The 15204-nt window shown below is 40.8% G+C and overlaps 1 protein-coding gene across 1 annotated transcript in view; it reads left to right on the top strand.

Annotated features, from left to right (window-relative positions):
• GAD2 (glutamate decarboxylase 2) overlaps positions 1 to 14739 on the top strand; it is an 82811-nt gene extending 68072 nt beyond the window's left edge. Inside the window, exons 13-16 of the mRNA XM_049885221.1 lie at positions 3067 to 3216; positions 6582 to 6689; positions 7046 to 7135; positions 14566 to 14739. Coding sequence (XP_049741178.1) covers positions 3067 to 3216; positions 6582 to 6689; positions 7046 to 7135; positions 14566 to 14739 — 522 coding nt within the window. The remainder of the gene's footprint in view (positions 1 to 3066; positions 3217 to 6581; positions 6690 to 7045; positions 7136 to 14565) is intronic.
• The last annotated feature ends 465 nt before the right edge of the window (positions 14740 to 15204 follow it).

The following is a 15204-nucleotide window of genomic DNA, read 5'->3' as shown; positions in this document are numbered from 1 at the left end:
GAAAGAGAGCTGAGGGGAGGATAGTGGTCTCACAGTTTAAATGATCTCAAGTGGAGATTAGCTTTTTTGTTTTATTTTAACTGTGGGGTACTAGGTTAATGTCTTCATTTTTTAGGGGTGCCATAACAAAATGCCATAAAGTGGATGGCTTTAAAGAACAGAAATTAATTTTCTCACAGTTCTGGAGGCTAGAAGCTTGAATTCACGGTATCAGCAGGGCTATGATCCCTCTCTGGTCAGCTCTAGGAGAAGATCCTTCCTGGTCTCTTTCAGCTTTCTTGACTCTCCTTCACTTATAGACGGATCCTCACATGGTGTCTTTGCTCTGTGTGTCTCTGCCTCCTTGCCTGTTCTCGCCTTTGATGAGATACCACTCAGAAGGGCTTAGGAGCCATCCTACTTCATTACAACCTCATTAACTGATTAAAAAAAAAAAAACCAAACCCGCTGCCACGGAGTCGATTCTGACTCATAGTGACCCTACAGGACAAAGTAGACCTGCCCCATAGGGTTTCCTAAGAAAAAAAAAAAAACACTGCCATTGACTCATAGCAACCCTATAGGTCAGAGTAGAACTGCCCCGTAGAGTTTCCAAGGAGCGCCTGGTGGATTCGAACTGTGACCTCTTGGTTAGCAGCCATAGCACTTAACCACTACGCCACCAGGGTTTCCATGGGTTTCCAAGGCTGTAATTTTCACGGAAGTAGACTGCCACATCGTTCTCCCATGGAGCAGCTGGTGGGTTCAAACCACCAACGTTTTGTGCCACCAGGCCTCCTTCAACTTAACTGATAACGGCTGCAAAAAACAAAACAAAACTATTTCCGAACAAGATCACATTCACAGGTACAGAAGTTAGGACTTCAACATATCTTTCAGGGAGACACAATTCAATCCGTAACAGTTAGTAACACTGGGTGGTAGAGATGTGATAGCAAAATCAGCATACACAATGATTTTAGGTCTGAGTTGGAATCAATCAGAAGAAGACATTTCTAAAAATTAAGCTGTCCGACATAGTAATGAATGCATTATGTAGGGATAAATTCATCCTCAGAGGAGATCAAACAGTTTGAACAACCACTTACCAGTGACAGTATAGGAAGGATTCCTTCATGGGCAGGAAATAAATCAGCTCTGAGGTCCCTCCTACATCCAAGAGTCTACGAAGCTCTGACAGTGTTTTCCTTATTGGCGCCCAAGGAATAACACTGTTGCATATGATTTTAGTAAGTATTCCACAGTAAGAGGGTTCTGGGTTCAAAAAAGCTTGAGAATCAGCAAATAGTTTAAAACAAGTTTCACTACTTTGGAGCTTGTGGGAGCCCATAATATATGTGTTGCAAGTATCTAAAAAGGAGGGAATTATGGTATGGAGCTTGCTAAGTTTATTTGATCATGGGAATCTCTCTTTGCACAGCAACTATTAACATGCTTCAAATAGTTTGGAACATGGTGGTCTATAACTTTTCACTGATTCTGAACCAGGATATTATTTCACCAAAGCCTTCCGTATGCAAAACCACATCACTTTTACTTATGTTTTTGTACAACAATGAGATCGATGCTGGTCGTCATTTGGGGGGCCATTTGCTTTGAGCAGTTTTTCCTACCCTGGTAGGAGCCGGTTTGATCTGTCCATAGTTGCACACTTTCTGAAGTGGTCATCCTTTGGGTTGGTGGCACCTATTGTGAGCTTGTGTGGCAGGGGGAAGAGGGGTAACCAAGTTTCTGTGACCATGGAACAACATAGAAATACCTGTTGCAATTTTCACATCTTCATAATGGGCTTCAAGTGAATTTTCTTTTTCAAAATGAGTGTCTTCTGACTGCTCTTATACAAATACATTGTATTTAATTTTTCTTAGTCTCAAAAATAACTTAATAGATTCCAGTGAATATGAAGCCTACACTACAAAATACAGCCCAGTTCTACTTGTCTAACACCTGGCATCTGATTTCCCAGGACGTTAATATTTTAGTCACATTACATTGTGGTAATTTGGGTAATTTTTTAAAAAGGGTTTTCACTTCTAACATCAACTAATTGGTTACATTTTAGACTTTTCTCCTCTTGTCATGAGTCAGAAGAGAAACAACGTCAAAGCTTTTGTAAAATCGCCATTATACTGTAGATAAAGAGTCAAAGGCTTCCTGAGGTTCGTGACAAATGGAGACGTGGTGGGGTTTCTAATGAGGAGACTGGCAGTGCTATTTTAGTCAAAAAAGCATGATTCATTCCTTTTTCTTTGGAATAGTTCCATCACTTTGCCACCCATTTTCCATAGTAGGGTTATGGTGCTAGGGCCAATCAGTGGTCCTTGTTCCCTGGCAGAACAACAAAAATTTCCACTGTAACTTCCTTAAGCAACTCAGTATGAAAACACAGTACTGAAGCTCTGATCATTCCTGGGAAGAACGTGGCGTTTGAAAGGTTGCATATGTAAATCATCTCAAAATAGCAATACCTTTACATTTTTAGACTTTAACATGTAGATATGATAGCCATGAGCCATCCTGAAGTCTGTGATTTCCAAAGAGAGCTCGAACACTAGCAACAACTAAATGATAAAGGGCTTGAAATAAACATGGATGAAACTTTAGAAGAATTGCTCTGATAATGTATTACAGAACCGAAGAGTTGCCAAAATATTTTAATTACAATAAAACTAGAATTTCAGATTGTTCTCCCAAGGAATGAACAATCTGATTATGTCTTTATCCCCACCACACACACACACATACGCACACACACACTTCTTTTAAATAAATGCCTGCTCTTTAGAAGGTGAGTAAAAGTGTTAAGTATACCCTTGTTGCTAACTTCTGGTGACACTTGACCCTGAGTCATTTATCCCACAGAGCTGACCTATCATGGAAGCCCATACCATCCAGATACTGGCCTCTTTTTTTTTCCATTTGATTTTCACGGTTTCCTTTTTCCAGGATGTACAATGTCTCTCTCTCTCTCTCTCTTTTTCTTAATAATTTCCACTGCAATGTAAATTGAATAGAATACTTGATAATATCAGTAGAGGTTCCTAAGTTTTCTCTTCTCTCTTTTAGGGATTGATGCAGAGTTGCAACCAGATGCATGCCTCCTACCTCTTTCAGCAAGATAAACACTACGACCTGTCCTATGACACTGGAGACAAAGCCCTACAGTGCGGGCGCCATGTCGATGTTTTTAAGTTGTGGCTAATGTGGAGGGCAAAGGTAAGCACGTGTAGACCCGCTAACTGGTGGCTAGGAGCAACAACAATTTCTGGTGGCGCCTATGATGACATGTTACAAAAATGATTTCCAAATTGAAAATTACCCAAGATTAAATTTCTTTACTGCTATTTCCAAATATCTGCATCCTACGTGAGTAAGAATATAATGAAATCCTTTTTTTGTTCTTTTAAGACAAATTGTTTCTAATGCTTACTCATCTGGAAAACAAACCCATTTTGCTTTATAGGGCAAAACTCCTCGATTCTTAGGAGGTACTTTTTTTTTCCCCCCTTTTTGTCCCCAGTTCTTGGTTTTTACCAAATGGTTGACCACTTGGGTAGGTTAATGCAAATTTGTACACATGTATCCGGAGAACACAAAGGAAAAATAAAAAAAAAAAACTACCATGATAGCTTGTTTTTGACCTTTCAAGAGATAATTAAAAAAAAAAAAAAAACTCCAGAAATATCTACTCACCTCCTTTGTACAGTTTCTCTGTTTACCTCTAGAGTTTAACTGTATGTGATCACAACTCTCTTAGAAAGGTAATCTCTGTGACTAACGGTGTGCAGTATTGGTGGGACTTACTTGTTGTCTTCAAAGGGCATAAATATTATGTTTAAACATAAACAGGCTAGAAAGGTAAAAAAAAAATTTTTTTCAGATTCCTAACTTAAATGTCACAAATAAGTGACTGCCCACCTGGTATGAACTATAGCAATAAATTCTACATGCTGCTGTCTATAAAATTTTTCATAGTAAACTGAATTGCCAAAGCAGTTCAGAGAGAGGGGCAGCTAACAAGAAAAAAAGGGGGCTTGGGAGAGAAGTAATGCAATCTGTAACTATTGAATCAAAGGAAAAGGCAGTTTAAATGAAAAGATGGTGTTGCTTAATGCAGACATAACTCTCAGATGGTTTCCAGGGAGGTTGGACTACATATCCTTCAGGCAACCTTCCATAATAATATTTGCCCCAGCTGAACTTTCTCTAAGTGTTACTGAATATTGGGTAGCTACCTAAGGCTGCACTGTGTTGCCTGGGAAGGGTGGTGTGATGGATTCTGGTCCCTTGAGCTGGGCAGACTGTGGGAGTTTACATTCTCGACGGAGTGTGAGCAGTGAGAGGGTAAATACAACCATGTTTTTCAGAAGCCCCTTCACCAGAGCCCTCAAGCAGGGTGTCCAGCCTTTCACTTAGGAGTATCCATCTGAGCCTTTAGCTTCCTTCTTAGTGATTCAGGTCGCGGTGACATAATGTTTGACAAAGTTCACGATATACCTTTGTCATTCTCACATTAGAGCTTGGTGGCAGAAAATAGCTCCTCAAGAAGTGTTTGATGAAGGGATGAATTTTGAAGGATCCCCTAAACGTCTTCAAAACTTTGAAAATGAAACATGGATCTATTCCCATAAATATACAACATGAAAACCAGGTGCCCTGAGCTGCTAAGGACACACTAGAGTTTCCTATGTCGCTCCCCAGGTACCTCTTTAAAAAAAAAAAAAGTTGCTGTTGAGTCAACTCCAACTCATGGTGACCCCATGTGTGTCAGAGCAGAACTGTGCTCCATAGGGTTTTCAATGGCTGGTTTTTCTGAAGTAGATCACCAGGCCTTTCTTCCAAGGCACCTCTGGGGGGACTCAAACCTCCTACCTTTCAGTTAGTAGCTGGTATGTTAACCATTTGCACCACTCAGGGACTCCTATGTACCTCTTTAACATCCAGCTAAAAAGGCAGTCAGACTGCTTTTGGTCATCCCCAGAGTACAGTCCTAGACTAGTGAAGGTGAAAGGACTCCTACTCTGGGCTGTGGTAATCCCACTGCCTTTGCAATGCAGCAGTCATATTGGCTCTGACCGTATTCTGGATCCGGTACATGAAAGTTTAAAGCCAACTTTAGACTGGTCCAAAGGATTCAGTTTGAAGAACAGTTAGCTTCCCTCCCTCCTACCTAGGGTCCAACCCAAGGTCAGCCCAAACCCATCCTAATTTCCTTGGTACTCACGGAATCATGGAGCACATGGCACAGGTGCTGGTCTGAGCATTCAGGCATCAGCCCAAGCGCATTCTTGGAGTCATCAGGAACCAGTTGGCCTCCTTTGCGACGATGGGCTATGGCAGAAATCTCCAGAGAAAATTAATTTCTAATCCCATTAGATTTCTTGGAAACCCTGGTGCATAGTGGTTGGTTAAGTGCTACAGCTGCTAACCAAAATGTAGGCAGTTCGAATCCGCCAGGCACTCCTTGGAAACTCTGTGGGGCAGTTCTCTGTCCTCTAGGGTCGCTATGAGTCAGAATCAACTCAACAGCAACGGATTTTATTAGCTTTCTTAGAAGTAGTCTGTTGTTAAGTATGTTACAGGTGTTCGAAGTCACTGCGCTAGGTTCATCCCACTTTTCCCTGAGATGATGAGACCTTGTGAACACAGACGACAGGCCCGTTTTATCTCCATGAGAATGGCTCCTTCGGGTTTCCATGTTGGATTAGTCACTGGTAGCCCAGTTAAAAGTGCTCTTGAGATGGACATTAGCTGTTTCTGTAAGCTTTTCATTAGCAGTCAATAACCGCTGAAGGATGTAGGAGGAAAGTCATTTTGCGGAGTAATTCCCTAGTGTGCACTGACTTCCGTTAAACAACTCCAATCCGAGGCTGTGCTGTTGTTGTTCATAAGTCCAGATCCAGGCTCCCAGAGCTGGCAACTAAAAGTCCTCTGCGATAATGTTTGCCATTACAGACACAGGAAACCTTTATCCCCAAGGGAGAAATCTAATGAGCTTTGCAGAGTGGCAGGCGAACCCAACAAAAGCATCTGTGTGCACCCTAAGATTCAGTCATTCATTTGTTCAACAAATATTCATTGAGCCCCTACTATATTTGTTCTAAGGGAGGTACTTTGGTGAACAAAGAGGGAGGTCTGAGAATGGACCATTTACAGGATGAGGGGGACTAAATGGGTATCCTGGGGGGCGAGGGAGGGCCTGTGTTGCTGCTGCTTCTCTGCAGGAAGAGGCTAGCTCAGCCTCCTGTTGTCAGTGACCTCAAGACTACTCCAGCGAAATGCAGAGGCAGATTTTCCCCGTGAGTGATCAAAATAATGACTTCGGGAATGGAGGCGGAGGAAGAAAAGGGGCCCACCCAGGAGAGCAGTAATGCAGTGGAAGAGGACAAAAGCCCCTGAGGGGGAGAGCATTAGGGAAAGAACAGCCAGAAAAGCCTCTGAAAACCCACCCTGGTGTGAGGAGAGAGCAGAGATGGAAGTGGCAGAATGACCCTGATTCTCCACAGGGATCACTTTGCCCGAACCTCGTGGGCCTATGAGGACTCGGCCTGTCTAACGAACTTTGTTCTTCTCTTACTCAGGGAACTACTGGGTTTGAAGCACAGATTGACAAGTGTTTGGAGCTGGCGGAGTATTTATACAATATCATAAAAAACCGAGAAGGATATGAAATGGTGTTTGATGGAAAGGTGTGTATTCCGATGTCTACAATCCCAAAAGAGTTTAGCCAATTCCAGTGTTTATCACTGATATGTTTTTAATGTAAATGGTGTGCTTTGCAGGTAAGCAAGGCCACTACAAAGGGGAAGCAGTAGATGCTAGGGTATCTTTTCTGAGCTGAAGTAAAAGTCAGACTTAATAAGGGCTCCATATAATGTGGGTTTTTTTTTTTATAATGTGCAGTTCAGGCTCTCCCAAGGCAATTACTGATTTAAAGGTGGGAATTGTATTCTCAACTTGTCAAATACAGAGAATTGAAGTGTCCTTGGATTTTCACAATTGCCCGTTTGGGCTGGATGTGAAATCTTGCTTTCCTCCTTTGTAGCCTCAGCACACCAATGTCTGCTTCTGGTATGTACCTCCGAGCTTGCGTACTCTGGAAGACAATGAAGAAAGAATGAGTCGCCTCTCAAAGGTAAGTGATATGGGAGCCCTCAGTGTGTACGTTGATATGTATATTGGGCCTTTCGTGTTCATACTGTCTTTATGTGAATTTAGACACTCTGCTCTGTGTGCTTCTGCGGAGCCAGTATATACAGTACCAGTGTAGCAGAACTTTTAACGCTTCCATTTGCTTCTCTGTTTTCTTTCTGTGTTGTCTTAAATTAAGTAATTAAATGATAACCTTGATTGGCATCCCCAAAGCAGCAAAACCAGTTGTCGAAACGGATGGATCTTCCAAGCAAAGCTGGCCTTCGTTACCAGTGCAGAGAAGATAGCAATGAACTTCTGTCGCTAGAAATAGTTAGAAAACAAAGCTGCTGCTGACCTTCTTGAGATGTCAAGGTTAAGGCTACTCTGAGGGGTCTTTGGAGCTGTGGTGACTCCAGAAGGTAACAGGGCAAGGAGCGTTAATAACTCCCACTGTTTGTAGAGTGCCTATTATATCCTAGGAGCCCTGGCAGAGCAGTGGTTAAGCACTTGGCTGCTAACTGAAGGGTCTGAACCTCTCAGTTTTGGAAAGTAACAAGTCTGAATCTATCCATTTGAACCCATCAGCTGCTCCACAGAGAAAGATGTGACAGCCTGCTTCCATAAAGATTTACAGTCTTGGATCAAATTCTCATGGATTCTAGACTTGCCAGAGCCATGGAGGGGGGACGGACCCCTAAGATAATCTTTAAACCTTCAATGAAAAATATCCGCAGAAATATCTTAAAGTCAAATAATAGTTTAGCTTAACTTGTAGAAAAGCTGCCTTGACCATTATGCTCTTTTAAGAACTATCTATATGGGATCAAACTGACATCAGCAACTCAAAAGATTAAATAGAACTCTTAGGGGGCAGTGAGTTTATGTTAAAGGGGGAGGAACAACTCAGAAAAGGAGGGTGAGAATGGTTACTCAACTCAAAGAATGTAATCAATGCCACCAAATTGTACATGTAGAAACTGTTGAATTGGTATATGTTTTGCTGTGTATATTCTCAACAATAAGATAAATAAAATCTAGGGGAAAAAAAAAGATTACAGCTTTGGAAACCCTATGGGGCAGTTCTACTCTGGCCTATAGGGTCACTATGAGAATCAACTCAACAGCAACGGGTTAGGCTCAACTTCTATTCGGTGTTAGATCTCTTACCTTTCAAAGCACCCTAATGTAGGCAGTGCTGTTGCTTCCCCATTTTGCTAACGGGGAAATTGAAGCTCAGGAAGAAAAAGTAACTTTCCAAAATTCCACGGAAAATCTAACTCCAGAGCCTGAGACCTTGAGCTTTAAATAATGCTGTGGCTAGTAAACCAAACTAAACCAGTTATTGTTGAGTTGACTCCCAACTTGTGACAACCCCAAGTGTGTCAGGGTGAAACTTTGCTCCATAGGGTTTTCAATGGTGGTTATCTTTCAGAAGCAGATCGCCAGTCCTTCTTCCAAGGCACCTCTGGGTGGACTCAAACTGCCAACCTTTAGGTTAATAGCCAAGCGCTTAACCATTTGGCCCACCCAGGGACTCCTTGTGGCCAGTAAGACACGCTTTTTCTCTTATCCACTCCTGCTTCTGTCATTTACGCTTGGGTGAACTTGGGTTAACAACCTGCACAGAAGATAGTCTTAAAGGAAGATAAACGCAGGAGCCCGTCTCCCACAGTGCTGCAGGACTGGGAAGCTAGGGGTGGTCGTGTGCATTTGAAACCCTGAGGGTTTTCATTTGTCTTTGGTTCCCATTCCCCCCTCCCCCCCCCCATTTACCATAGACCTAGGAAGTGAGGGAATCCCTTCTCCAGTCACCACCTCTCCAAGGCGAGTCTCAGGTTCCTTTTCCCACTGCTAAGGATCTTGGGCTACCTGGCTGACCTTTCTATAAAAGGAAGAACAATACTACCCAGCCTAATTTTTTTTTTTTGTAGCGGGAGGATTTTATGTGGACTTAAAACCCTCAGAAACACTCACAAATGTTAACCCCTGCCCATAAGCAACATAGCGTCAGACTCCTGATGCTCCGACTCCTCAGGTGTAAGAGGAAGCTTACGTCTAGTTCAGGTCTTGAAATTAAGCCTGGAATTACCGTTTAAGGAGCCCTGGTGGCGCAGTAGTTAAGCATTTGAACCCACTAGCCACTCCGTGAGAGAAAGATGTGGCAGCTGCTTCCATAAAGATTTACAACTTTGAAACCCTATGGGGCAGTTCTACCCTGTCCTATAGGGCCTCTGTGAGTCAGAATTGACCGGACAGTAACGGGTTTGGGTTTTAATTAGTGCTTCCTGGCCCTTGCTACACATTAGGCTTATGTGGGAGCTTTTTATAAAATACTGGTGACCAGGTCTTAACCCACAGAATTTAATTCTTTTGGTTTTGGATGGGCCTGGAAAGTGTTCTAAAAGTTCTTCACGGGATATACGTGTTGGGAAGGGGCAGGTTGTGGTCATATTTGAAATTTAGTAAAAGTGGTTCATTCCAGGAAGCCAAGCCCAAGAGGCAGGAGGGAATGAATATTGTTAAAGATGATACCATTGCCTTCGAGTCGATTCCGACTCATAGCGACCCTATAAGTCAGAGTAGAATTGCCACATAGGGTTTTCAAGGGGTGACTGGTGGATTCAAGCTGCCAACCTTTTGGTTATCAGCCAAGCTCTTAACCACCGCACCACCATGGAACCTGAAGATGATAAATGTTGGCCAAAAAAAAAAAAAAAGGTCTGTTATCCCTGAGTGGTGCAGATGGTTTGTGCTAGATTACTAACCTAAAGGCTGGCAGTTTGAACCCACCCAGAGGCACTTCAGAAAAAAGGCCTGGTAATCTGTTTCTGTAAAGATTATAGGCAAGAAAACCCTATGGAGCACTTTTTCTCTGTAACATATGCGGTCACCGTGAGTTGGAAATGACTGCAGGGCAACTGGTTTGGTTTTTTCGGTTTTATAATCAAGAAGAAACTGAAAGTAAAGAAGACCATTCAAGAGATCAACGATGAATTTAAAAGTAAACAGGGAGAGTAGTAAGTAGTTTGACTTCATATTTAAAGTGACTCTTCTAATGTCTGTGTTTTTCAAATGTAATGGAGGAGTTTATTTAGTGAAATTTTAACATTTTAAAATATCTTACCTATGGTTATCCAGCTTTTCCCTTTCTCAGAAATTTATCTCAGACTCCCAAGATTTAAATATAAAAACATTTTTCTAATACATAGTGGGAACATACAATTTGTGATACCTTTTTTGTAAGGTTATCTTATAATGCTTTCGTCTGAGCCCTCTTTGGAGGAAACAAGTATGGATAGATTCAAGTTATGGAAGAATTTTGTGGCTATTGTTTTTTTAAAGGTTGAAAAAAACTAACAGCACAAGGAAGAAAAAGATACCCTTAAGATAGCCCCAGGGAGCTCTTATTGATTAGGCCTTTAGGGAACAGGCTGCCTCCCTCTATCCCAATTGGGACAAACATGTGACCAAAAAAAAAGTCTAGAAGTAAGTGAAAACTCTATATATTCATCAGAATAGTCAGAATCTTATTTTCTTTCTTAGCCTGCAATTTGAGATTATGCAATTAAATAGATGTTCCATGTTCCTGCTACTTTTAGTTCATCAGCATTTTCTGGAAGCAGCCAAGTGTCGTATGTATTTAGACAGCTGTAATTTTTGCCAACCCAACTAGCTTCAGGAACTGGGGGGATGCAATATCACTTTATGCCAAAATGTATTTGAGATGATGGCTGTTAATGTTAATCTTTTGACCTTTGATTGCATTCACCTGCAAAATTGGGGGTGATTGCCCTTCAATAGTTAGTGCCATTACTATGTGCTTTTCTTCGGGTTGCCCATGAAAATGAAATCAGTGTTTAATTCGCTGAGTTAAGCAGTATTGTCATTATTTTATCAAGTCTAAAGAGCAAGCATATTTTAATACACAAATAAAACTAAAGAATATTTATGTGATTTTTTTTTTCTTAAATTTCTGCAGACACAGGGATTTAGATTCCTTTTCTAATTTGGAATTTTTCTTCCCAGGAACACATTGATTTGCTCTGCATTACAGCACAAAGGAATAAATTTCATGTCCTGAGGCTAGGATGGAAACCCTGGTGGGGTAGTGGTTAAGAGCTACGGCTGCTAACCAAAAGGACTGCAGTTCAAATCTACCAGATGCTCCTTGGAAACTCTATGGGGCAGTTCTACTCTGTCCTTTAGGGCCACTGTGAGTTGGAATCGACTCGACGGCAGTGGGTTTGGTTTGGTTTTTGAGGCTAGGATATTCTAGTAGATACATTCCCAGGACTTAATTCCAGATTTGAGAGATTTAAATTCTTTTTTATATTTATTCCCTTGGATGAGCCTGAATCTCTGCATACACCCTTAATCCTTGGGTGAAAGAAGGCTCAACCCCAAAGAAACATTCCTCTTTACATTACCTCCCCATAGACTAAGGAAGGGATAGGAGGGGACATAAGAACTAGTCAATCTAGAAGAGAAAATCTCAGTGAAATCATCATCTCGTCTACCTCCATGTTTACATGAAGAAACCAGGTCCAGAATGTGAAGTATATGGTGAAGTGAATGTGAAGCCTGCCTGTTGCCTTTGTCTTTAGTAACTAACCAGTGATTGGACCTGATGGGGAACATTGCTGATTGCATGCATTGTACTTAGAAGATGAAAACCTCATTGTAAACCCATGATTATTTAAAGGTTGAGATTCAGAAGTCACATGTTCATAGAAATATTCTATTTGGATCTAATTATCCTTAACTTAAATGAATCAAACTATGATAAAAAGGCATGGTCCCCATTTTGAACTGAGTCTTTGACATGTATCTAAAGTCTGAATCTTCTCTGATATCTACCATTCCTGGTTATGTTTCCACAGCAATGAATTTAAAAGATCAAATGCTAGATTTATAATCTCTGATGCTGAATATCTGTGGGTAAATCATATATACAGTTTGGGAAGATCATATGTACAGTTAGCCATAATTTAAATGTATGCCTCTTCCTAGATGACTGTTCCTATTGTATTACTTTTTATAGTCACAATAGGCCTCAGGAAGCCCTCAAAGGGCCACAGGCACTGTTATGGAGTGAATTGTGCCATTCAAAAACCTTTGTTATGTGGGGACCATAGTTTCAGGGGACATCTAAGTCAATTGGCATAACATAGCTTATAAAGAAAATGCTCTATGTCCCACTTTGGTGAGTAGCATCTGGGGTCTTAAAAGCTTGAGGGTAGCCATCTAAGATACATCTGTTGGTCCCAGCCCACTTGGAGCAAGGGAGAATGAAGAAAACCAAAGACAAAAGGAAAATACTAGCCCTAAGGACTAACGGACCAAATGAACCAGAGCCTACACCAGCTTGACACCAGAAGAACTAGATGGTACTCAGCTACCACCAGTGATTGCCCTGACAGGGAACACAACAGAGTCCTGGACAGAGCAGGAGAAAAATGTAGAACAGAATTCAAACTCACATAAAAAGACCAGACTTAATGGTCTGACAGAGGCTGGAGGAACCCCCAAAACTATGGCCCCTAGACACTCTGTTAACCCAGAACTGAAACTATTCCCAAAGCCCACTTGTCAGACAAAGATTAGACAAGCCTATAAAACAAAAAGTAATACACGTAACCAACATGCTTCTCAGTTCAATCAGATATACGAGACCAAATGGGCAGCTCCTGTCCAAAAGCAGGATGGGAAGGCAGGAAGGAACAGGAACTAGACGAATGGACACAGGGAACCCAGGGTGAAAAAGGGGAGCATGCTGACACATTGTGGGGATTGCGACCAATGTCACAAAACAATATGTGTATACATTTTTGAATGAGAAATTAACTTGAGCTGTAAACTTGCTTATTTGAAAATGAAGAGGACTTAAAACATTTACTGATGAAGATCAAAGACTACAGCCTTCAGTATAGATTACACCTCAACATAAAAAAAACAAAAATCCTCACAACTGGACCAGTAAGCAACATCGTGATAAATTGAAGAAAAGATTGAAATTGTCAAGGATTTTATTTTACTTGGATCCACAATTCACGCCCATGGAAGCAGTAGTCAAGAAATGAAACGATATACTGCACTGGGCAAATCTTATGCAAAAAAAAAAAAAAAACTTCTTTAAAGTGTTAAAAAGCAAAGATGTCACTTTGAGGACTAAGGTGCTCCTGACCCAAGCCATGATATTTTCAACCATCTCATATGCATGGAAAAGCTGGACAATGAATAAGGAAGACCAAAGAAGAATTGATGCCTTTGAATTATGGTGGTGAAGAATATTAAATATACCATGAACTGTCAAAAGAACGAATAAATCTGTCTTGGAAGAAGTATAGCCATAATGTTCCTTAGAAGCAAGGATGGGAAGACTTTGTCTCATATATTTCAGACATGTTATCAGGAGGGAACAGTCCCTGGAGAAGGACATCATGCTTGGTAAAGTAGAGGGTCAGCAAAAGAGAGGAAGCCTCTCAACGAGATGGACTGACACAATGGCTGCAACAATGGGTTCAAAGATAGCAATGATTGTGAGGATGGTGCGGGACAAGGCAGTGTCTCGTTCTGTTGTACGTAGGGTTGCTATGCATTGGAACCAAATCAATGGCACCTAACAAAATAAGAAAAAAAAAGAGAGAGAGAACTATTGAAGCTGATAGCAACGATTGTGAGGATGGTGCGGGACAAGGCAGTGCCTCGTTCTGTGGTACATAGGGTTGCTATGCGTTGGAACCAAATCAATGACACCTAACAAAATAAGGAAAAAAAAAAAAAGAGAGAGAACTATTGAAGCTGTAACCATCAGTCTGGTATAAATGTGGAAAACCTGTCTGTGATACACTTCTGTATGTTAGATCCTTTGTGGGCTTAGCTTTTTGTCCTAGCTGATTCTTTAACGTTTTTAAGGAATAGCTTTCAAAATATAAACTGGGGTAACACAAAAGGAGAATGAAATCTTAAAGATCTCAGGAAAGTTGCCAAAAGTCTATATATCTTCCTACTTCATTGTTACTTTTTGGTAACAATTCTCTGAAATTTGTTTTATTTCCAATGTTTTTGCATTTACTGGGTCATTAAAACTCTTGAATATAAAAACAAAACTCTAGCAAAATGTCGTATCGCTAAACCATTTAACTTTGTAATCAATATCAGATTCTTCCCATTCTCCCAAAACACTGACTAGAAAGTAAAGGTATGTGGTTATAAGCACCTAATAAGTGTGAGACCAATATCCTACCATTTGTTATTCCTCTTACCATCTTTAAGATCCTCAAGAAGTGGAGGCAGTTCCCTCAAGGAAAAACAAATATGGCTCCAATTGTTTTGTTAAAAAACTGAAAGTGTACTTGATATTGGGTCCTTTGACTACGGGGAGAATCTTGGGGAGAAATAGTCACCAAGTTGATCTGGTCTCTCCCACAGGTGGCTCCAGTGATTAAAGCCAGAATGATGGAATACGGGACCACAATGGTCAGCTACCAGCCCTTGGGAGACAAGGTCAACTTCTTCCGCATGGTCATCTCAAACCCCGCAGCAACTCATCAAGACATTGACTTCCTGATTGAAGAAATAGAACGCCTTGGACAAGATTTATAATAACTTAAGCTCACTAAGCTGTTTCAGTTCTAAAGGTAGACAATTAAGTTGTCGCAAACTGTGTGAATGTATTTGTAGTTTGTTCCAAAGTAAATCTATTTCTATATTGTGGTGTCAAAGTAGAGTACAGTTTAAAAATCAAAAAACATTGCTCCTTTTAAAAATCCTTTCTTAAGTTTAGAATACCCCTCTAGTAATTAGTGATAAAAGGCTGTGTTCTAATCAATTAGGAAAAGCTTCAAATTGTTATAAATATTTCCCTTTTAATATAGTGTGCAAATCAAACTTTATTTTCATGTCAAAGTAGTAGGATTGAATGGTGCCAAATTGCCCCCTGAATCGTAAAAGGTTCTTTGGGGTACAGTGAAAAGGATAAAGTAAATATAAAATGTATGTTGACAAATAAAAACTCTTGCCTTTTTCATAGTATTAGAAAAAAAATTTCTAATTTACCTATAGCAACAT

The sequence above is a fragment of the Elephas maximus genome, chromosome 4 (genome assembly GCF_024166365.1).
Source record: "Elephas maximus indicus isolate mEleMax1 chromosome 4, mEleMax1 primary haplotype, whole genome shotgun sequence".
NCBI classification, from domain to species: Eukaryota; Metazoa; Chordata; class Mammalia; order Proboscidea; family Elephantidae; genus Elephas; species Elephas maximus.
This window is presented reverse-complemented; position numbering and strand designations above follow the sequence as displayed.